A 25,175-nucleotide genomic window follows, 5' to 3' on the forward strand; every position below is an offset into this window, starting at 1 on the left:
CGACCCGTGGTGACCATAGTCCCCTCACGGCCACCCTTTTAAACAATAATTTACGATTCATAATCGTTCTAAGTATAGCTTACCCTTAATCCGGCATAGAACCCCTTATCATATGCCTTGGTTTTATTTCTTTTAACGTTCAAGTTCTTACTAACTTAACGTTTTCGAGGTTATATAATTTTCTTACTAAGTATAACGGTTTAGGTTCCCACCCTCAAACAATGTCTTATACCTAGCAAGCATTCACACAATCTATTTATAACCGTGGATCACAGTCTCGCCTAGACCGATCCATGGTTCCCTGCACAAAATTGTTAGTTCCTATCTACCGGAACTCACCTTTTTCCTTGACGGACGTTTCCCGGGCGTTCTCCCGTTTATCGCCAAACTCAGACCGAAATCCACCCGACTCGGCTACTTCTATCGGCTAAACTCTCCTGCTCGGCACTCCGATCGATTACGGTAAGCTCTTATCAGACTATATCTCTCTTTCTCTTAAGTTTTTCTAAGTTTTTCAGGTGTGATTCGAAACTATGGTTTCGGGTCCTATTTATAGCCGCAGTTCGCCGACCTTGGTTCAGCACGTGTCGGCCAAGCGTCCTTTCCGGTCATGATTCAGCGCCACATGCCGCAGTCCGCGCATGCACGCCTCCATGTACCAAGTCTAGACCTAGACCTAGCCCGTAGCTCGCCATACTCAGCACAGCTATCGGCCTTCCTGGTCATGCTCCCGTCCGCGTGTCATTCTCACGGCCAGTCCACATCATTGTTCAGCGCTTCTTTCCGCAATAAGTGTTCAGGCTAGTCCGACCATAGGTTTATAGGTCTGACCCTAGGTAAGCCTCTGGTCGACCCTTGTCCAGCCTTCGTGTCAGCCCGGCCGATTACCCATGTGTCGCGTTTTCACAGCAACACGTCAGCTACACGGCTCGGTCACGCCATGTGTTGGCGAGGCTCCGTGCATGTTCCATGCCACTGACGGCCATGCCACCAGCAGTGCCACGTACCGTCACGCGCGCATTTTAGAAAATTTCCCTGCATCGTTTTACTCCCGTCCGGCCATAAATGCACCCGTCCGGCCAAAAATCAAGTTTCCGCTGCCAAAACTGATTTTTAGCGGACCACTTGGATTTTCTTCGGGCTTTTTCTTCTTTTTCCCTGTTAGATCCCTTCCTCTGTTGCCTCTGATCTATCTTCTTCATTTTTCCTTTAGCAAAATCCATATTTTTCCTTTCCCGGTCTTTTATTATAACAGCCCGTGTAACAGGGTGTTACACCGCGGCAAATGGTCGTTCACATCACACCCGACCCCAAACAACCCACTTCACCTCATTCCAACTCATCAAGCCTCATTCCACCTTATTCATCACTTCCCACTACCTCCCATCACCATTATCACCTTCCCACATCTTCCTGAACGGATCCGGTCCATCTCCATCAGCATCCCGGATCCAGATAAGTTCTCTTTGGCTTACCATATTCGATATATCTATGCATTTTTCTCATCCAATCTCGACTTGTTTCACACTGAGGACAGTGTGATTTAAGTCTGGGGGAGGATTTCATCCCTTTCTAACCACTTTTCTTTCATGAGTCTTGCATTATCTACACTTTTTGTATTTTCTTTAAATTTTTTCAAAAACGGTTTTCAAAACAAAATAAACGTTTCAAAAGTAATGGTGAACATGAATCAGTGATAGCTGACTGTATGTTTTTATACTGTTCCTAGTGACATGCTTGATGGGCTTGCAGGCCTAGGGTTTGTTTTTAACAAGCCCGTTGGTCCTCAAAAAGTTTTAAATTTATAAAACCCTAGTGTCTGCAAGTGCGCAGATGTACGTTTTAGGACTTAGGGTGTCGATCCAGAGGGAGGATGTCTAATATGCAAGAAACAACAAACTGGGAAAGTAAGCAAAGTCATAAACTCATTGGATTTTTGGGGTTTTTTGGTTAAGAGTGATAACACCGTATTTTGACCACTTTTATGGATCGTTTTGAAATACCTTTTCTATTTTTTTATTGCTTTCAAGTACTTTTATTACGTTTTTCTAGTATTAGTAGTTCCAAGACTCTTTTCATGAAACGTAGGGAAAAGCTTAACAAAATGGATAGAAGACCAGATTTTTAGCTCAGAGTCAAACCATCAGAATTTCACCCCCGATTGAAAGCCTTCTCACCGTCTGATCCAACTCAAATTTGGAGATCTAAAAGATGGAAGTATCAGCTTTCCAGCACACTTTACAGCTTGGCAATCCAACGGTTCAATCAAAAGATATACGAAGAGCAAAATATTCCGTAAACCAGCCGACAAGCACTTCCACCCGCGGCCAACATCCATTTCACCACGGTCAGAGACTTCCCGACCGCGGCCAACCATCCATTCCCCGTGGTCACGCACATCCCGACCGCGGCCAGCCAACTCCAAACTCGAAGGCCCATTTCTGAAGCCCAAATAATTTTCTCAGCCTCAATTCCGGAACCCTAGACACCATAGAGCATTGGAGACTATAAATACTTATCATTTAGGTCATTTTTAAGGGAGACGAAATACTTTACAAGAAATTTTACTTTAAGCTTCTGTTTTTAGGTTTTAGGGAGAGAGAGATTTGTCTCTTGAACCCTTGTTCTTTCTTTTCCAATTTCGACTATTGCTCTACTTTTTACTACTATGTTTTTGATTTCGTACATCATGTCTGAGTAGTTTTATTATTGGGTCAAGGGGATTTTCGATGGGGATACATATGTTCGATGAGGATTCCATGAGCTATTTAAGCTAAACCTTAGAACTTTTTCTTCTGAATTTACTTTTATTGCATGAGAGTAGCGTCATGAACTACAATCTGATCCAGATGCTTGGTGACACGAAAGTGTTCATCCGGTGTCAGATCTAGTTTGGGAGAGCAAAACAAACATAGGAGTGGAAACCTACCTATGGGCGATTTGTGAATGATGACGAGTCTAAAACATAATGCATCTTTTCTCTTCAAGGGCCAGAGTGGAAATCTACTGGTCAGGGTTGAGAGAGATAGTTGTTTATGATCACGACAGTGGCGTATTCATACGTCCGTGACTCTAGTTTGAAATTTTTTATCTAAGATCTTATCAAATTTACTCTTTAGCAATGTTTTGAATCGTTCATACCCCAGAGAAAACTTCTCTGAAACCCAGCGCCTTCTTTTCTATAGATTTACATCGATTTTATTTCAAGCTTTAGTTCATCATTTTTATTTAAGCAATTAGGTTTAGCCGTTTTTCTCGTTTTTAGTCGATTTCATTAAGTTTAGTTATTAGGTTATTTTAATTCCCGTATTTTCTCGTGAAGATTAGTTTTTACGTTTTAAAGACACCACCAAAACCCTTACAAAAATTGCCTGGTTCTAGAATTCCTTACTTTATATTTCTTTCGAAGGCTTTTGCAGGAAAGATCCTCCTTCCCTGTGGATTTGATCCCTAAGTACTACAATCGATCAGCTGTGCACATGCTGCTATTGATTTCATTTAGGGTAAAACTTGACACCCTCACCACACGACACATCAGAGAGTCCTAAACTAAACCTAATCCAATATTCACAAGAAATAAGATGCAATGCAAATGAATTTTTAAAAGAATATCTCAAGCATATCGACTCAAACTATAGACTCTAAACTCATAGGTGGCGATTTAAACTTCTCTGGTCTACTCTAATCGATGTTTGGTGGCATTTCCAATTAGCTTCCGGGCGATTTATCTTCATCTGTTTCTGGGATCTGCATGTAACTAGAATAGACATGTGTATTATTAACCAACTCTCGCCATCTTAATCAACTAATCACTCAGATCTGAAAATTAACTCTCGCTCTCATGCCAAAAATAAGATCATGCATTAAATATTGAATTCGTCTGCCCACATCTTCTCTACAGGTAGCTCTCGACTCCTATAGCGACTATGTTCTTCTGAAGCTAGGTATGGATGATCTGATACAACACTCTTGTGGCTCTGATCGATCTTAGGCTCAGAGAATATGTCATGAATCTACTTTCACGCAATATGAACAACTTAGAAGAGATGAGATCCAGAACATGGTTTAGAAACTTAGAAATCCTAATCGATATGTATGCCTATCGAAAACTCTTCAAACAACTTGACTCTCTGGGACAAATCTACATGATGCAAGGAATGATAAAAGACATGAAAGAATGCAAAAGATGAAACAGAAAAGCTAATTAGATAGAAAGGAGAAAGAACAATGGATCAGGGGAAGAATCCCCATCTCCATCGCCTAACCCTAGAAAAACAAAGTTTGGTGGCTCAAAATCTCATTTCAAGAGCAAACACCCGTTTAGGGCTAATAAGAAATGTATTTATAGGTCCTAAGGTCTTCTTGGTCTCATATAGGGCTTCTCTGAAGAGAAATGGTGAAGAGGGCTTTGATGTTGGGCCTTGAGGCTCAGATTTGGGTCCACCGGGGGTGAAAGTCTTCCAGGCAGGTAAAATGCCACTTTCCCGCGTGTGAGAGCCTTGCGGGGTCGGTGAATTTGGTCAACTTGTTCTCCATGTATCTATTGATTGCACCATTGGATCTTCGTGATGTAAAGTGCTATGGAAAGCTGGTTGTCTCCTCTTGATTTTCTCCAAATTTTAGCTGGATCAGACGGTAAGAAAATCTTCATTTGAGGCTGAACTTCTGACGGTCTGACTCTGAGCTGAAAAAGTGGATTTCTTCCATTTTGCCATCATTTTTCCTAAGTTTCCTGAAAAGAGCCTTGAAACTACAGATACACAGAAATCATAATAAAAGTTCCTAAAACTGATTAAAACCTTTGAAAAAGAATTTGAAATCAATGGTGAAAATGGGTACAAATACGGTGTTATCAACTCCTATAACTTAAGACTTTGTTTGTCCTCAAACAAAACAAGATCCAATCTGGAAAAATATCATTTAACAGAAGTGAGAGGGAACTCAAAAATATCAGCAAACATACTTCTAGACCTTAATTATGGACAATTCATCAATCAGATCAAGTCTAGAAAATTCTCACCAAATAGAAACATAACTAGTCCGGTAATCCACCATGCAAAAATCCACACACTTAGAACTAACTTCCAGTCAATTAGCTCTTAACATTCGTTAAAGGTTTCAGTGATTCTCATCAAAAGGATATTAAACAAGGCATTCAAGGTTAAGTATCAACAGGCTTTTAGTGGTAAGGCTTTTAGTGGTAAGGCTTGATGTGTTTAGGGTTACCTTTTTCTGGAGACACAGGACATTATGCAAAACAGCAAAAGAGGATGGAACTGTCAATGCCCCCACAGTTTTCAGTCACATTCTCCTTGTTTCAAGATTTCTGATCTCCTTTCTTCAGGTTCTCCTTATAACTCTCCCAGACTAGGATTTTTGTCCAGGTTGTGAATCCATAACTCCTTAGGTGAATACATATTGCCTTGGCTCAAATGATTTCGGCTTCTAAGACTCTTTAGGCTCTTGGTTTCATTTCCTTTCTTTTTTTTCTCTTTTTTTTTTGGAAAAGGGAAATCGCTGACTTATAGTCTTAGGGAGCACGAAAATTACCTTTAAGAATTAACTTTTTGAGACATCATGAGGCTTGCTGAGCTTGCATGGTACACTTCCTTCCCGGTTTCATTTAGTCTTTCTCTTGAGTGACTGAAAACTATGTTGTTCCTCCCTGTCCGGCATTTTTGCACATATATGTCGATATAAACTTAAGAGAGAATGCATGAGATTTGAACATGAAGGTTTGGGCTAATGGTGAGGTACCAGATAAAGATGAACTGGCCATCTAGGACAACAAAGAGTGGTACAATAAGGTAAAGATGTCCTAGATGTATATCATGATGCCTTCCTAAAACCATTGATGAGAAAATTAGATGTCAAGATTATGTCCAAGTAAAATGAGCTAGTATATTATGTCAGAAAAGATCACCATGAATAGAAGTCCTCTGGTGGGATTTCGTAGTGTAAGTCTTCTGATAGATGGCACTATGACATCTTCGAATATGCTCAGTGACTGGAATGGAAGTTTATGAAGATCTACTAAGCCATCTATCTTTCACTATTTGATAAAACTCTTGATTCTGATTCAACCGACTATCATAACGCAAAGATTTCCTACCATACTCCGTACATTTTCTGATCTGAATGATTGCAGGTTGATGATCAGATTCTATGAGTTCCAAATACTTGACCTTTGTAGCTGGATATAAAGCTCTCCATTCTTCATTGGCCATTGCACGATCTAGCCAGCATTCCACAATGTAGGTTATTCTTTTGTCCACCCAAGTCATATTGTTACCAACTAATGGAAGGTCTTTAACTTTGCAGGTATTAACCATGTTTCGGAAGTTTGAGAAAGTCCAATTCTCTCTCTCACGGCCCCCTTGTTTTGCATTAGCATTCAGAATTTCACTGAAGTCCCCACACAATAACCATGGACCTACTCGTGTAGTTGCAATTCTCTCAAGTCTCTCCCAAAAAATGTGTCTCAAACTATGAATAATATGCCCATAAAAAACGAGAATTAGATAGAGTGCTCTTTTATTATTTATCATACAGTCGAGCATATGTTCATCAACAGAAAGGAAAGTAACATCAACAGACTTGTTCCTCATCAAAGCTATGCCACCACCAATAGCCAAAGGAGAAACACATTTGACATAATTAAAACCTACTTGAGCTGTGATATCACGAACAATATCATCTGGATTTTTGGTCTCGATTAGAAAGAGTAGATCCGGGGAATAAGCAGCCTTTATCCCTTTAAGCCGTCGAACTACCAGGGACCCTTTCAAGCCCCAGTGATATGTCCATAATTTGCATCATTTAGGTTGCATATTTCATTCCAAATCATATTTTATTTCATGCATTTTAGGTCCTTATGGTTTGTTTTAGAACTTAGGAGATGCATTAGGTCCCAATGAGTCTTTGCATGTTTTGAGTGTTTATCAGGTGTATTTGGAGCTATTTGGAGCTGAAAAGCTGAATCCAGGAAGTGGAATGGTGATCAAAGCTTGAAAAGTGGTGAAATTGGGTTTTTGGAGGTTCTCGGCCATTCTCGCGTACCAAGAAGGTTTTTATCGCCCATTTTCATGTACCGCGGGTAGACCTTATTGACCAAAACGCGTACCGGCTATTGAATCTCTCGGCCAAAATCTCTGGGTGCAGACACGTTTCCGAAATCGCCCGTCCGGGGAACCTTCCGGTCCGATTCAGTTGTCGGGTGCTTCATCAAATTTGGAGAGGATTGGATCACGGTCCCATAGCAAGTTGGAGAAGAAAGTTAAGCTCGTCAGAAGAAACCCCTGTCTCGCTGCTGTTTTGGACCAAGCCGATGAGCTCTGAAGAATTCGAAGGACGGTGCACTTCCAAGCCGATTCAGTTTCCGGGGCCTTCATACGAATCAGAGAAATTTGAGTCCTCTTTCCAGAACGTTCAAGATCATTCAATTCGGATCTATGAGCAAGAAGATAACGTCTCCGGAATGGACACATGTCTAGACGCCTCTCTCTGATCGTGTAAATGCACTGCAAAGATGAGCCCTCCAGGAAGCCTTCCACTTCCCAAGCACCGAAGTTTCCTTCACCAACGTTGGAGATATATGAGTCCTCTCTCCTCTGCAACCGTAATCACTCAATTCGGACAAGTATCTTATGAGTTACACTCTCCGGAATGCGAAGTGGTCCAGACATCCCTGAATGATGCGAGCTAAGTGAAACATGACACGGTTTGAATGCCACGGTCTGGGACTTGACCGTGGCAACTTTTACACACCTTCGGCGATTGAAACGATCTTCATGCCACGGTATACACCTGACCGTGGCAAACAAACACTTGGCTGGGAGAAACTTTACAAGCATTCGGGTTTTGACACGGTTTGAATGCCACGGTCTGGGACTTGACCGTGGCAACTTTTACACACCTTCGGCGTTTGACACGACCACTTGCCACGGGGCTTGACCAAGAGCTACTAGACCGTGGCAATCCAAGAAGTTCATCACCCAAACCCAGAAAAGAAGAGACACGGCCACTAGACATGGTGTAAATCAAGCCATGGCAACCTTGATCATCAAGAATCTGTCCAAGAACTTTGACACTATCAGTTTGCCACAGTCAGTTTGCCACGGTCTGTCCAAGCATCATCGGACCGTGGCAAACCACACCACTATCCATCAAAGCCGGGTCAGGACCCAGTTTTTCCTGGGCTGACCCGGTCCGCAAGAGACACTATATATGCTTTTTAGGGTTTTTTCCAAGACTTAAGCTTTGTTTTCTCTTGTTTCTCTTTCCTTTTTAGTGTAAAAACGAGTTTGATTAAGAGATATCTAAGGGATTTGATCATTCCAAAGCTGTTTCTCATCATCTCATCATCTCATTTCTGCTTCTAATCATGATTAACATCATCTCTTGCAAAAGATTAAATGTGTTTTTCATGATTAGTGAGTAGTCATCTTTTAAACTTCTAGGTGTGTAGATTAGGTTGCTTAGATGATTGATTTGTGATGTTTAGGGTCTAGATTCTCATTTCATTTCCTTAGTTAGCTGCTCTTAATGCTAGATCTCTCATTATAAGCTTGATCTAGAACTTAGGCATTTCTCCACCCACAAGGTGTTTGATGAAATGCTTGAATGAGCTAACTTAAGGGTTTATGCCTTTTTCATCATGGGAATGATTTGTTAAATGCATGAATGACATATTAGAACTGTTTCTTAATGCTCATTGATTCATATTTCACAAATGATGATTTGGTTTGAAAGTGGATTAGTGTAAAGATTAATGCCTTCATGAGAGGATTAGTCTAGATTAGAGTTCTAAGTTGAAATGTTTGAGATCATGTGATTGCTTGTTATGTCTTTCTGTATAAGATTCAGTCTTCTTGGTTGAGAGATTGTTTGGCCACTTATTAGGCTTGATGCATTATGCTTGCTGATTGCTTGATTATATCTAATGGTTGTTAGACTTGATTAAGTGATTTGCAAAGGGATTATTGTCATGGGAATGAATTAATCTGATTAAGAAGCCTAGACTAAAGAGTAGTAAGTGTTGCATTATGTTCTTAGCATCATGATTCAATATCTAAAGCATCCTAATCAATGATCACATCTAGAGGTTTAGCTTTTATCATTTGCTTAATCACCATCATCTTGTTTTGTTTGCTTGCTTAGTTCATTAATCATAGCTTGTTTGTTCCTTGTTTTATGCTTTCTTGTTACTTTGTTCACACCAAAACTCATCTTTGATCACTTGACTTAAGAACTTATCACATACACTAGTGCCTAACTACCACACATATGGATTGACACCCCTTATACTATTTTGACAAGGGGATTGATAACCATTATTAAGGCCTTAAAAACCTTAGTTATCAATTGGCCCCTTTGCCATATTGTGTGGGGATTGTTAGCATTAGTTTCTGATATAATTTTTGAGATCAAGTTTCTTTTGTTTTACTGATCATCTTTGAAGTTCTGTCTTTGTTTTCAGGTTTATGATCACAAGAAGCCAAGCAAGAAGACAAAGAGAAAGAGCTGTTCACTTGGAGAGGTTAGGAATGAATCAGCAAGTTGGGAATGAGCATCAGGCTCAAGAAGCTGATCACGGTCAAAGAGCTGGTAATGGGATTGGAATTCAGGCTCAACAGGCTCAGGTCCATCAGGGACACGCTCATGGTAACCAGAACCAAGACCTACCTCAAGTTAACCAGCCACAGCCCCACCAAACCCACCCATACGTCATCAGCCCCAACCAGTCTTTGTTGGTGAGAATGACCGAGCTCATGCACACCAGTATGGAGCAGGAATCAGGCCACCTCCTGTCCAAAACAACAACTTTGAGGTGAAGGCCTCTTTGATCAATATGGTTCAGAATCAGAAGTTCCATGGCTTACCTATGGAGGATCCCTTGGAGCATCTGGATCAGTTTGACAGAGTTTGTGATCTCACTAAGATCAATGGGGTATCTGAAGACAGCTTCAAACTGAGATTGTTCCCATTCAGCCTTGGAGATAAGGCACATCAGTGGGAAAAGAACCTCCCAAGAGGATCCATCCACACATGGGAGAAATGCAATATTGCCTTTCTATCCAAGTTCTTCTCAAGCTCAAGGACTGCAAAGCTAAGGAATCAGATTTCCAGCTTCACTCAACATTCTAATGAGACCTTTGGAGAAGCTTTGGACAGGTTTAGAAGCTACACAAATAAGTGTCCACATCATGGCTTTTCAGAACCCTCTCTCCTTAGCACTTTGTATAGAGGAGCTGTTCCTAAGATCAGGATTCAGTTGGACACAGCATCAAATGGAAATTTCTTGGCAAAAGAAATCAATGCAGCTATGGAACTTGTTGAGAACTTAGCCATGAGCCAAGATACTTATGGGGAAGATTATGATAGAAGCTATAGAGGAGAAGATTCTGGTAGACACCAAGAGCTGGAAGAGAAGATCAAAGTGCTGAATATCAAGCTTGACAAAGCCCTGGTTGCCACTCAAAAGCCTATACACTATGTAGGTGAGTTTCAAGAGAGGAGTTGCTTTGAGAACATCAATGAAGTGGACCTTACACAAGAGGAGCTGAACTACATAGGTAATCAGAACAAGTTTCACAACTTCAACAAGAACCAGAACTTGTCCTATAGGAGCAACAATGTGGCCAACCCCCAAGACCAAATATACACTCCTCAAAGCTTTGTCCAACAGAATCAGTACCAAGGTAACTCCCAAGGTCAACAGGGTTTACAGCAACCAGCGGTTCAGAATCAAGGGAATAGCTTCAATAACCAACTCAGCTTCAAGCAACAAAGGCCACCACCTCCTGGTTTTGCCCCACCACCTGTTCAACAAAGTCCTGATTTCAATGTTGTTCTCCAACAGCTCTTACTAGGACAACAAAAGATGGTATCTGACCTGGAGACACTAGGAGCTGAAATAAAGGCTATTAAAAAGAACAAGGGCATCTGCACTTCTGAACCACAAGTCTCTCTTCTTGGTAAAGCTGTTCGAAACCCAAAGGATTATTGCAATGCCATCTACTCCAATGATGACCACTCAGCTGTTGTGCAAGAAATAGAAGACCTTCTCTATGGTCAAGTCTCTAGTGAACCTGTACAAACTCATGTGGATGAGAATGCCATGATAGAGGATTTCATGGGCTTCATACATGAACTCAATGAGGACATTGAGATTGAAAGTGTGGGGGCAGGCGGTTCAGTTTTTTCTGTTCAGAAAGGGAATGATCCAGAGTCTTTTGAAACAAAGGAGCTGCCAACTGATCAAGCAATGCCAACAGATAGTGCCTCCACCTCTGAATCAACTCAGATGGAGCCCACCTCCCTCCCAAAGCTAGGCAACCCAGGGAAGTTCACCATCTCTTGCACTCTTGGCAACTTTAGAGTTGAGAATGCTTTGTGTGATTCAGGCTCAAGTGTGAGTATAATATCTAAAGATATGATGGAGAAGCTAAAGGTCAAGTCTATAACGTCCTACCCTTCTTCTATCACCTTTGGTGATTCCTACTCCAAGAAACCATATGGATTTTTAGAAGACTATCCACTTCAAGTTGGTGAATGTGTAATCCCCACTGATTTTGTCATCATGAAGATGAAGAAGACCAAAGAGCTCCCCCTATTGCTCGGAACTGCATTTCTCAACACCACTGGTGCAATGATTGACTTTGATACTCAAAGAGTGGTGCTTACAAAGGTGGATAAGGATGCCTTTTACCCTGTTCAACCACCTTTAGCTGAATTTTGTGGATCAGTTGTCCAAGAGATAGAACCGCCTAAGGTACTTGAGATGAAGTATGTAGGAAGTGTTGGGATTTTAGGTGGATCCCAATCTCTTTCAGCTGTGTAAAATGAGAAAGAACCCCACATCAACTCTGGTTACAAGTATGAGAATGGAGGGACATTGATCAGAGAAAAAGATATCTTGCTCTCATGGTCTCCTACACTTAGTGATCTAAGGATGATTAACACCAAAAGTGATGGCTCAGCATCAGAAGACAAGAGTATTAAACCTGATATTTCTTCCCAAGACTTTGATCTCACTCCTTGGGTTGTGATGATGGATGTCTGAAGTATAAGCTGGATTGCAATGGGAAACCAGGTCTGTTTGCTGAAGTGAGGGCATGTCTCACAAAGGCCATCTTTGATAAAGACCCAGATGGTATTCAAGAGCTGGTGGACAAAGGTCTCAAGATGGGATCTCAAGGACAAGGGTCTAATGGTCCCCAAAGGCAGCAAACCAACTCAGCTTTCTTGCTCAGGACCATTGAAGTGCTGAAAAGCATCAGTGCTCAACCTCACCCCAGCTAAAAACAGGTTTTTCAAAGTCAAACTTAGTGACTTTAAACAAAGTGCTCTTGGGAGACACCCCAAGCTTATCCTTGTATATAATCTTCTTAATCTTTTCTCTTCTTTTTCATGTTTTAGGATATTTTGATGGGTTTTGTGAAGTGTTTTCCGGTCTAAGGTGACTAAGGAATGCTGTGGTCCAAGGACAAATTGAAAAGGAGTCTGTGAACAAGCTGAGGAAGGACTTAAGGAATGAAAACTGGTGAGCCGCTTGGTGTGCTACTTGGGTGTGCGAGTTGGTCCAAGACAAGTCCATGCCGCACAAGGGAGTTCAGGCCAAGCCAAACCCATCTCCAGTGATGTCTGGCCTCATCTGGTGCAGATACTCACTCCCCTTTTGCATAAGAACCACACCAGGTATCACTCCAAACACTTTTAAATGAGCATTTAGCATTTTTCTTTATCTTTTGCATTTCATGTTTGATTTCTCCTCTTTCTCATGCTTTTATAACACAAGGGACTGTGTTATTTAAGTGTGGGGGAGGGGTCTTGTGTTTACTAATCATGTTTTCTCTTGTTCTTATTTTGATTTGCATCTTGAGTCTGCATATAAAAACCAAAAAAATTGAAAAATCAAAAAAAAAAAAAACAATTTTCACAAAAAAAATGATCATGTAGTTGCATTCACATTTTTTAGGATTGAGTCTAGTTTGCATCATATAGGTTGCATCTTGCTGGGAGTAATGATAGTTTTTCCTTGAGAGTACATGACTTTGAAAATTTGGACCAAATATGCTTGTGAAATGATTTATGTCCTTGCAAGGCTTGAAATGATTTGAATCTGAGAAGCAAGTTTGAATTGAACTCAACTCTAACAAGTGAAAACCCTGAACTTGACTTGAAATTATCATTTGATGCATTGTTTGAATAAGCTTGTGGATACCAATATACATATTTTAGCTAGAATCCTGTTTTTACCATCCTCTTCCTTAGCTCAAATAGCTGAATCTGCATAATAGATCAGTTTTCCTCACCCTGAACCCATCCTTCTTTCAAGCCAATTGTTTGTGTGTGATTGAGAGGCCACCTTAGACCAAACTTAGCAGAAAGTGTTAGGTTTAGGGCGACAAGGGCAAGTCTCATTGAGTGCTAAGTTCCATCATCAAGGAGCTGAGAGATTTGGCAAGAACTAAGTGTGGGGGAATACTTGTTAGTGAGTGGAAAAAGGAGAGATGAGTGGAAATAAAAGGAGAATGGTGAGAACTAGGGGATAGAAAAAGAAAAGAAATCAGTCTTGGAGTTTTGAGTCAAATAAAGTGAGCTCTAGTGTTTTGAAAAGAAAGAGTCTAGCCTCTAAGTGAAAAGAAAAGAAGCCAAAGAGCTCAAATGTTTAAAAAAAAGAAAGAAAAAAAGAGGTTAGAGGTTACAAAAGAAAGTGAAAAAGAGCTATGGAAAGTTTGAACTCCAAGACTTGTGTATGAAAAGGAAAAGAGAATCCCCTAGTGAGAGAAGAATGAGTGTGAAAAGTAAGCAAGTGAGGAAACTTTGAGTAGAGTGTGGGGTGGGATGAGTCCTTGCCCTTGTATGCATAGGTTGCCTTTTACCTGTAGCATTCTGCCAAAGTTGGTCATTCATAGAGAGATCCTTTTGCTGCATTGAACCAACTCAGGCATTGATGAGATCATTTTAGTCTCACAACCTCACCCTAGCCAAACTATGTTTGTTTAAACAATGCATCATTTGATCCACTGGGTAAAAAGCTTAATGAATGTGAAAGAGTTGAGAGAGAGAAGAACTTGTGGAGATTCCTTGTTGAGTTGATATATATATCTGAGTATGGCTTTGCATTGCATAATTGAGCATGAACTTGAATTCTCATTGTGATCACTTCTCTCAAAAAGGAAATATGAACTCGCAATGCATTCAACCTCTCTCTCTCATTTGTTCTTTCTGCTTGAGGACAAGCAAAGGACAAGTGTGGGGGAGTTGATATGTCCATAATTTGCATCATTTAGGTTGCATATTTCATTCCAAATCATGTTTTATTTCATGCATTTTAGGTCCTTAGGGTTTGTTTTAGAACTTAGGAGATGCATTAGGTCCCAATGAGTCTTTGCATGTTTTGAGTGTTTATCAGGTGTATTTGGAGCTATTTGGAGCTGAAAAGCTGAATCCAGGAAGTGGAATGGTGATCAAAGCTTGAAAACTGGTGAAATTGGGTTTTTGGAGGTTCTCGGCTATTCTCTCGTACCAGGAAGGTTTTTATCGGCCATTTTCATGTACCGCGGGTAGACCTTATCGGCCTAAACGCGTACCGGCTATTGAATCTCTCGGCCAAAATCTCCGGGTGCAGACACGTTTCCGAAATCTCCCGTCCGGGGAACCTTCCGGTCCGATTCAGTTGTCAGGTGCTTCATCAAAGTTGGAGAGGATTGGATCACGGTTCTATAGCAAGTGGAATCATGGAATTTGGACGCGTGAGAAGAAAGTTAGGCTCGTCGGAAGAAACCCCTGTCTCGCTGCTGTTTTGGACCAAGCCGATGAGCTCTGAAGAATGCGAAGGACGGTGCACTTCCAGGCCGATTCAGTTTCCGGGGCCTTCATGAGAATCAGAGACATTTGAGTCCTCTTTCCAGAACGTTCAAGATCATTCAAGTCGGATCTATGAGCAAGAAGATAACGTCTCCGGCATGGACACAAGTCTAGACGCCTCTCTCTGATCGTGTAAATGCACTGGAAAGATGAGCCCTCCAGGAAGCCTTCCACTTCTCAAGAACCGAAGCTTCCTTCACCAACGTTGGAGATATATGAGTCCTCTCTCCTCTGCAACCAGAATTACTCAATTCGGACAAGTATATTATGAGTTACACTCTCCGGAATGCGAAGTGGTCCAGACAGCCCTGAATGATGCGAGCTAAGTGAAACATGACACGGTTTGAATGCCACGGTCTGGGACTTGACCGTGGCAACTTTTACACACCTTTGGCGATTGAAACGATCTTCATGCCACGGTCTACACCTGACCGTGGCAAACAAACACTTGGCTGGGAGGAACTTTACAAGCATTCGGGTTTTGACATGGTTTGAATGCCACGGTCTGGGACTTGACCGTGGCAACTTTTACACACCTTTGGCGTTTGACACGACCACTTGCCACGGGGCTTGACCAAGAACTACTAGACCATGGCAATCCAAGAAGTTCATCACCCCCCAGAAAAGAAGAGACACGGCCACTAGACATGGTGTATATCAAGCCATGGCAACCTTGATCATGAAGAATCTGTCCAAGAACTTTGACACTATCAGTTTGCCACGGTCAGTTTGCCACGGTCTGTCCAAGCATCATCTGACCGTGGCAAACCACACCACTATCCATCAAATCCGGGTCAGGACCCAGTTTGTCCTGGGCTGACCCGGTCTGCAAGAGACACTATATATGCTTTTTAGGATTTTTTCCAAGACTTAAGCTTTGTTTTCTCTTGTTTCTCTTTCCTTTTTAGTGTAAAAACGAGTTTGATGAAGAGATATCTAAGGGATTTGATCATTCCAAAGCTGTTTCTCATCATCTCATCATCTCATTTCTGCTTCTAATCATAATTAACATCATCTCTTGCAAAAGATTAAATGTGTTTTTCATGATTAGTGAGTAGTCATCTTTTAAACTACTAGGTGTGTAGATTAGGGTGCTTAGATGATTGATTTGTGATGTTTAGGGTCTAGATTCTCATTTCATTTCCTTAGTTAGCTGCTCTTAATGCTAGATCTCTCATTATAAGCTTGATCTAGAACTTAGGCATTTCTCCACCCACAAGGTGTTTGATGAAATGTCTGAATGAGCTAACTTAACAGTTTATGCCTTTTTCATCATGGGAATGATTTGTTAAATGCATGAATGACATATTAGAACTGTTTCTTAATGCTCATTGATTCATATTTCACAAATGATGATTTGGTTTGAAAGTGGATTAGTGTAGAGATTAATGCCTTCATGAGAGGATTAGTCTAGATTAGAGTTCTAAGTTGAAATGTTTGAGATCATGTGATTGCTTGTTATGTCTTTCTGTATAAGATTCAGTCTTCTTGGTTGAGAGATTGTTTGGTCACTTATTAGGCTTGATGCATTATGCTTGCTGATTGCTTGATTATATCTAATGGTTGTTAGACTTGATTAAGTGATTTGCAAAGGGATTATTGTCATGGAAATGAATTAATCTGATTAAGAAGCCTAGACTAAAGAGTAGTAAGTGTTGCATTATGTTCTTAGCATCATGATTCAATATCTAAAGCACCCTAATCAATGATCACATCTAGAGGTTTAGCTTTTATCATTTGCTTAATCACCATCATCTTGTTTTGTTTGCTTGCTTAGTTCATTAATCATAGCTTTTTTGTTCCTTGTTTTATGCTTTCTTGTTACTTTGTTCACACCAAAACTCATCTTTGATCACTTGACTTAAGAACTTATCACATACACTAATGCCTAACTACCACACATATGGATTGACACCCCTTATACTACTTTGACAAGGGGATTGATAACCCTTATTAAGGCCTTAAAAACCTTAGTTATCACCCAGCAGTTCCAAAAGGCTGTATTCATCCCGGATCCGGTGGCTTCTGGCCCACCGTACCATCTCAGTCATGTGTTTGCTGATGATCCCCATCAGCAGGATGAGAAGAACTTGCTTCATCAGACAGCTTTCCGAACCAATTCCTCATCTCTCTAACATCCGCTTATGTTCTCTTCCTCTTGGAGGCATGTTCTTCATAGTCTTCAAAGAAAAATGCCTGTCTCCTTTCACAGCAGAGTAGTGAGGATTGTGTCGCAGCTTCTGTTTTCCTCTTCTTAGATGCATTACCAGAAGGCTCTTGAGGAACTTCGTCAGTCTTGTTCTTCTCTTGGGTTGGCGGTTGATCAATGTTGTCTCTCGGAGGTGTAAAACCAGGAGGGTGATTCTCATGTGGATCGTTGTCATCATCGTTTGGTTCATCAACAAGGCCGGCGTTTTTGGCAGGGCATTCTGCGGCTTCATGTACCATAAGGCCACACACAGAGCAAAAACCTTTAAGTTTCTCATACCGAAATTTAAGGATACTTGTATCTTTGCCAAATTGGAACAGACGCTGGAATCTAAGAGGCGAATCAATATTCAAAAGAAGACGAACACGCACATATTCGACATTAAGAGCACCATCTCCTTGAAAATCAGTTTCAAGGAAATGGCCCATAACATTTCCAATATGTCGAACCATACAGTGAGTCAAAAATTGGATAGGAATACCTCGAATTTGAACCCAGAAGGGAATGAGTTTGAGATCGGCATCGATAAGTTGAAGAGTCCACTTATGCAGAACACACATCCACTCATTGAAGGACCAGGGGCCTCGTCAAAGAAAAGATTTCATAGAATCTTCAGTTTAGAAGATGAATTGGACTTTTTGATCTTGATGGATTCTTCCAACTACTTTGTCACCAACTCCCCAGAGGCAAGGCAGCACCGACATCATTGCCCAAAGATTCTGCTTTTGGGGATTCACTGGTTTGCCAATAAGGCTAAATCGAGTCTCTTCTGCCGCTTCAGCGCACAAATCCAGAGGGAGATTGAGGATTCCATTATCAATTCCAAGTGAGATGTCCTATAACTGTTTCTGATTCTATCCGACATAATTATAATAAACAAAGGAAAAGGATTCCTTGTTTCTGATCTTCGCGAAAAATCAGTAGACAGGTGCATGATATATATAGGGATAGCAAAAGAATGGTTAGGGAATACAAGGAAGTTATTTCGTTATCCCATCCTGAAAAAATCGACAATAACCTCCAGAAAATACACTCCGAAGAGAGACATACACTGAAAGGGAGGAAAGTCACGATGGCCAAAAAATTCGCCTTTTTCTCTCAGACTTTTTTTATATATATGAACCTTATTAGTTTTTTTTTTTAAGTTTGTTACAATATTGGTTATTTTTTATTTTTATGCTATTTTTCCTATAAAAATTGTTAGTTACTGATTTTATCATATTGTAATACAAAATTGAAAGTATGATGTATAAATTTTGGTTTACTTTTTGACATTTTATTATTATTGAAGTCGTAATTAGAATTTTGAACATAATTTGTATATGCAAAATTTAGTGAAATAGAGATTAATTCTATGAACACTTTCTCTCTTTTGCGGTTGCTACATCTCACCATCAGAAGGTTATACTCCCTCCGTTTCACAAAGAGTGTCATTCTGACATTTTTCACACTTATTAAGAAAATTATTAAAAATACTACTTTGCCCTTTATTAATGTATTAAATAACCTTTTTCTCTAATTAATACATTAAATCAATAGGGTCAAAACTGGAATATTGTTTAAAATTCTGCATTGAAAATATAAAACGACACTCTTTGTGAAACAAAAATAAAACCTTAAAACGACACTCTTTGTGAAACGGATGGAGTAAGATTTTACATATCCTTACATCTTATCTTTTTTCTCTTTGGACGGATCATTACAAACGTTAAGAATCCGGTTATATCTTACTTTCATATCACTTATTTATATTCTCATCTAAACCGATTATATTCATAAGAATCTTAAGAATCACATTACATCTTCCTTCCATCAGTTTCCAACTCTTTATTTTTTTTTTTGTATCACACATCAATGAGCCCCTATGGCCCTATCCTTAGACCTCTTTATCTTGCTTGTATCACACATTTTTTTGGTTTTTTTATTTCATTTCAGTTTTTATTTAATTTATTATTCTATTCCCTTTTGTCAATGGTCCATTTTTACATGAACATTTCTTGGGTTTATTGTCTATACTCAGTTATGTAATTTACATTTTTGTATATTTTTAATAGATACATATTAGTGTATGTTTGTGTATTTATTTTATAATATTCATAGTAAAAATATTAACATTTTAAAGCTTTCGTTGCATAATGTTTTCTCTTTGTTTCATGTAAAACCTATTTATTGAAACCAATTAACAATCTGTTTTTAATTTATTTATAAATATGTTTTATAGAATGTAAGAATTATGGCTATATTTGAAATTTTCATTAAAATTGAATTTTAAGATAATGTTGTATTGTTTTTTCTTACACTTTGGATCGTTAGGAAGGAAAAATGAGAAAATATATTGTTAATTGGTTATTTATATTTATGTTTTCGTATAATTGACTGGTTTAAATTGAGTATATGACGTAAATGGATATGTTTCTGTTGAAATACTCATCTCTCTATTACCGGACTTTTTCATTTGATATATTTCAAAAAATAATATTAGAAACGTTTCAACCTGGTGTTTTGATGATTTGACAATGTTTTATGATTATGATATTTATTATGAAGATTAAATCTTGAATTATTATATGTAGGTATAACTTAAATTTTTTTTTATAAATAGAAATTTTGATTTTACATATTCGTATATCTTGCAATTTTTTGACATTTATATCATTTTAATTATTAAATATAAAACATATCGACTTTCACTTTATAATATATAATTTACCACATATGTCAATACAAATTATTTTAAAAAAAAATAAAAATAATATTGTAAATATCAATAAATTTTTATTTTTGTCAAAACATAATTCTGTAATTATTATTAATGTTAGTTTTTTTAAATGTATATATAAAATTATAAATATATGTATATACATAAATTAATTTTTTCTCTCTTCTAGTGCTGCCAATAATAATTTGCCATGTGGCAGAGTGGATATTATGAATTTTTATTTTTGTTAAACAAATTCTGTAATTATTATTAACTAGTTATCTGCCCGCGTCGCGCGGACACAATCATTATATAAATCTTATTATAATTTGATTATTGAAATTCTTGTAACATAAACATCACATTGTTATTTTTAATTTTTGAGACTAAAACATTGTATAATAAGATCCAACACACAAGTTTTAAGTTATATAAATACTTATACAAAGAAATAAATCATACAAATACTAAAATAAATCATGTAATAAGATCCAACATACAAGTTTTAAGTTATATAAATACTTTTAAAAAGAAATTAATAGAACACTACTCTATTAAGTATTGTTATGAGTTATATTTCCGTCTTGTGTCTAAAACGTGCACCACCTCTCCCGAATCCTGGAGGTTTAAGAGACATATACATACTATAAGATTATTGTATATACAAAACTCTCCAATTGTAATTTTCAGATTACTTACTTTCTCTTAAAAATCAGGGCATCATCCGTAGTGGGATCAAGGAGAAGACGGGAAAAACCAATTGCTTCATGTGAATGGATAATTATTTCATCTACACGTATAAAATTATTATTAGGAAATATACATGCAAAACAAATATAAAACATATATTGCACAAAATGAAAATAATAATGACATATGTTTGATTATCCATACCTTCTTTTTTATTTACACTCCAATCGGTTAAGACAGAAACCGCAAAAGGACCAGTGAATCCTTTGGTTCTTTCTTTGATATCAGCGACAAAGTCCCCATATGCGATGCATTTCAATTTCACGTCCCTTTGATTTGAACAATTTAAGTTACAAACTTTGTTACCAAGATATAGTGATCGTGAGAGAAAATATAAACTTACTCGAGATCTGTGATGGTAAAAGTTATTTTCTGAATAATATCTCCGTCAGGGTTATTCTCTGTTTCAATGTCGCTAATATTTTCCATCACTCCAATGAGATCTACAAATCAATTATGAGAGAAATATTTATCATAAACGGAATTCATTTTTTCTATATATGTACAAATTTATATATGAATACACTGAAAAGAATATTAGAAGTTAATCTTACCAACAGGATACAACTGAGCATAAGGAATTCTGTATATCTCACTAAAAGGGACAAATTTCATGAAGGGATCCATTGTCAATGGTCGTAGACTTGAGACTTTTGTCCCAGTAGTGAGAATGATCTGATAATTGTGTCTCGTTGTTCTTCCCTCATTCTTCCATTCAGATGGTATCAAGCCGAATTTAGACAATTCAAGCCATCGTCCTTCGGTCCCAACACGGTAAAAATATTGAAAAGCGAGGTTCCCACATGAAGCATTAATTCTACAACCCTATATACAATGAAATTTACAAAGAGATCAAACAAACAATAAATATAGAAAAAATAGTTATATATTCATATTAGATAACACTTACATTTTTGTCGACTAAAATGAAATTCAGCCCTGGTAAGCCTTGACGATCAGGTTTATTCCATCTTTTCAAAACTTTGACACGGATTTTCCAATCTCGTCTCCAAGCATGTAACTCATCAACAAAGTTATATGTAGTCATGTGGATAATGTTTTTATAAAGCCAAAGAAACAGTTGGGGAGAAGGATTGCTTTGTTGTTTATTTTTAACAATGTATATGAGGAAATGGGGATATATATAACACCCAAATAACGGTTATGGAAAGTGTCGCGTGAATCAGTGCATTTTACGTATTTTTTAAACTAAAAATGCTCCATTTTTGGAAAGTTGCAACTTATGATGAATATTCTAGATAGATTATTGGTTAACACAATTTATTTGTTAAAGGAAGAGTCAAATTTTGGTTACAACACGGAATGTTTTGGCCCATAAGATGTATACAAATATTGGGCTCAGATGATATATAATTTAAGTGTAACATAATAAACCGTTTACATCAAACAGATTTAGAATCAAATCAATTATATATCTTATTGACATACTTTTTAATAATCCAACACGCGATATTTTTTTACAGAACATTATTAAAAATGATTAATATTGTTTATAATCCAATTTATTAGAATAATGTTATTTTTATCCAATGACAATCCTTCATAAATAATCAACTCACGATAGCACATAATCATACTCCAGTAGTAAATTTACCAAAACAATGTATATTATATATATAAGGAGTAATTTAAACCCAAATTAGAAGAAATTATTATTTATTAATAATCCCAAAACAGCCTTGTAAATACAAAAAAAAAGGTGTCTAACAAACCTAATAATATATATGGATTATCGATTTTGAATCCTTCTAATCGGCCCAAACCATTAGACATCATCTGTATCCAGCCCATATAATCTCTCTCTAATCCTGAAATTTCAATAACAAAATCATGTAGATCTAAATATATGAAAATATTTTTTTTTCATAAGTCAATTTAAACAACACATAGAAACATTCTTACCTATTGCGCAAGGTTAAAACTTCATCCATAGGTGAATCAGTGATAAAACGGGACACACCATCATCATCATGATCCTTGATAGACACATTCTCTAAAACATATATATTGGAATATTGTTATGTTACATATAACGATTTTATAAATAACATATTGATGTATCATCAGAGAACATACCTCCGTCAATTGCTACACACCAATCGGTTAACACACATATAGCAAAGGGACCTTCGTATTCTCTACACTTATCTCTTATTTCAGTTGCCAACTCACCGTGTGCAACACACTCTAGCATATACTCCCTATATTTTGACAAAGAATGTAGTTAATAATTAGTTAGTTAAACTTCAAAAACATACAGTTTGAGATATACTTACTCATCATCTATTATATTAAATCGAATTGATGATGTAGTCGTTCCATCCGGGTATGTAATAGTAAAATATCTAGCATCTACGACGACTCCAATCAAATCTGCGATTGTAATTAGTCAAAATAAAGACATTAGTGCGAACTATAAAATTTGCATTATAAGAAAATACCAAAATATTCTTACCAATTAGATAATAATGAGCATCTGGGAATTCATAAATCGAGAGGAATGATGCTTTATAGAACGAATTATTTGTTAATGGTAAAACTGGTGAGATCGTTGTTCCCTGTGCCAGTGTAATAACGTAATCGTGTTTTGTAATACTTTGGATATTAGTCCAGTTGTAAGGATTCAAAAGAAATCCAGTCAACATAAACCATTGATCTTCTTCGCATATTTGATTGAAATACTCCATCATCTAATTGTTTACCCAAGCTTGTATTCTACAACCCTAGAAGTTTATACGATAACATTAGATCAACAAAAGAACAAATTCGTGTATGTTAAAACAATAAGCATAACCAATAATAAATATCACAAATAGCATTTTAAGTTAATGAAATTTACTCTTTCATCGACCAGAATGAAATTTAGACTTCGATTATCGTCCGAGTAATCCACCACCCATTTTTTGAGTATCTTCACTATAATTCTCCAGTCAGATCTTTGAGAGTCCAATTGACGAACAAAATCATAATTCGCCATTGCGTGATGACTATCGTTTAGGGTTATGCAATTTAGAGTACATTTATAAGAAAAAATGTGATTTTATATTAATCTATAAACGAAAATTAAGAATATTAACATTTCAGGATAAATATAGATAAGAAAACAATATTATCTTCGAGTAAAATAAATAAATATATATAGAGGTTTTTCTATTTAAAATCATGTTAATATTCCAATTCTCATTGTTACCAATTCTTAAATTCTTAAAATAGTTTACTATAAAACCATCTATATATTTTAAAGAACAATTTTATTGTAATGAAAATTTACATTAGCTAAATCATAAACATCTACATATATATATATATATATATATATATATATATTTTAAAGACGGTGACTTGTTATCGTGTTCAAGGACGCGTAAATTCAACCAAGTAATGATTTATTCAGTGAACAAACAAAAACAACTGTTTCTAGATTCTTATTTTTTCTTTCATAGATGCTACAAAATCATATTATTTATAGAACATAATGTTTAGCAGAACATGATAAAATTAATAACTAAAAACCAAAAAAAAATGATAACAAAGATAATAATAAAAATATAAATTATAGCTAGTACATATCTAAAAAAAAGAACTGTTTCCATGCACTTTGTTTCGTATCTTCAGCCAAGTCCTGAAATTAATATTTAAGAATATATGTAAACAATATAGTACCACAAAAAAACTATATTAAAGGAGTAGGGTTAATGTCATAATAATTATCTTACTTTGCCCAAAATTCAGAAACTTCATCCATTCCAAGAGTAGTCATGAAACGCGAAAGACCTTCTTCTTTATGATTTTAGATAGTAATTTCTTCTAATAAAAAAGAATCAATACGCAGGATGATATTTAAATATTCAAATTGTTTAGAGTTATATCAAATTAAAAGGTATACCTCCAGTTCTCGTAACACACCAATCGGTTAAAACACAGACGTCAAATGGACCATCATATCCTATGCATTGTTCCTTTATGTCAGATGCTAATGAGCCATGTGCGATACATTCCAATGTATTATCCCTTTAAATTACATAATAGATTTATTGTAAAACTAAATTATCATAACAATAAGCAATAGAAAATAAAAAAATGCGCTTACTCATTGTCTTTAAGACGAAAACGAAGTGTCAGGACAATTTTTCCATCTGTCTGCACAACTGGTATGAGATTTCTTACAATGTCAAATACACTAATCAAATCTGAATAAACACACATATCAATAAAACTATAGCAAATTTTTCAAAAAAAAAAACAAAAAAAAAACAAAAAAACAATATATGATTATACTAACCAATAGGATACTCATGAGCGAAAGGATTAGTGATAATCTGTGAAAATTGTACGAAACTGAGGAATGCCTTATTAGATATTGGTATTATACGTGAGACCTTTGTGTCGTCAGTCAGAGTAATCATAAAATCTTGTCTAGTTATCTTATCGCAATTATTATTGAGCAATCGGTTGAGACTAAACCAGGATAACATAATCCAGTGACCTTCATGGCAAAATCGTTCGAAATACTGGAACATCTGATTGTGAACAATTGCCTGAATTCAGCATCCCTACAGTATAAGAAAAAATATATAAATTATAGAAACAATAAAGAAATATACAGAATCAGAGATTTAATAC

General features: G+C 37.2%; 1 protein-coding gene and 1 non-coding gene across 2 annotated transcripts; both read right to left on the reverse strand.

The window, feature by feature from the left end:
* Positions 1-10,105: 10,105 nt before the first annotated feature.
* Positions 10,106-10,212, reverse strand: LOC112083188. The gene has a single exon (XR_002897487.1). It is a non-coding gene; the product is annotated as a small nucleolar RNA R71 (small nucleolar RNA).
* A 6,804-nt stretch (positions 10,213-17,016) lies between these two features.
* On the reverse strand, positions 17,017-17,511 carry LOC18010899. The gene has a single exon (XM_024150837.1). It carries the CDS (start codon positions 17,509-17,511, stop codon positions 17,017-17,019), a length of 495 nt encoding a protein of 164 aa, XP_024006605.1.
* Positions 17,512-25,175: the final 7,664 nt, after the last annotated feature.

This window comes from Eutrema salsugineum, unplaced genomic scaffold, assembly GCF_000478725.1.
Source record: "Eutrema salsugineum unplaced genomic scaffold, Eutsalg1_0 scaffold_7, whole genome shotgun sequence".
In the NCBI taxonomy this organism is placed as follows: Eukaryota; Viridiplantae; Streptophyta; class Magnoliopsida; order Brassicales; family Brassicaceae; genus Eutrema; species Eutrema salsugineum.

Bases quoted from the DNA above. Each gene is read 5' to 3' on its own strand.
- LOC18010899 (XM_024150837.1), bottom strand. From the start codon at position 17,511: ATGGGCCATTTCCTTGAAACTGATTTTCAAGGAGATGGTGCTCTTAAT.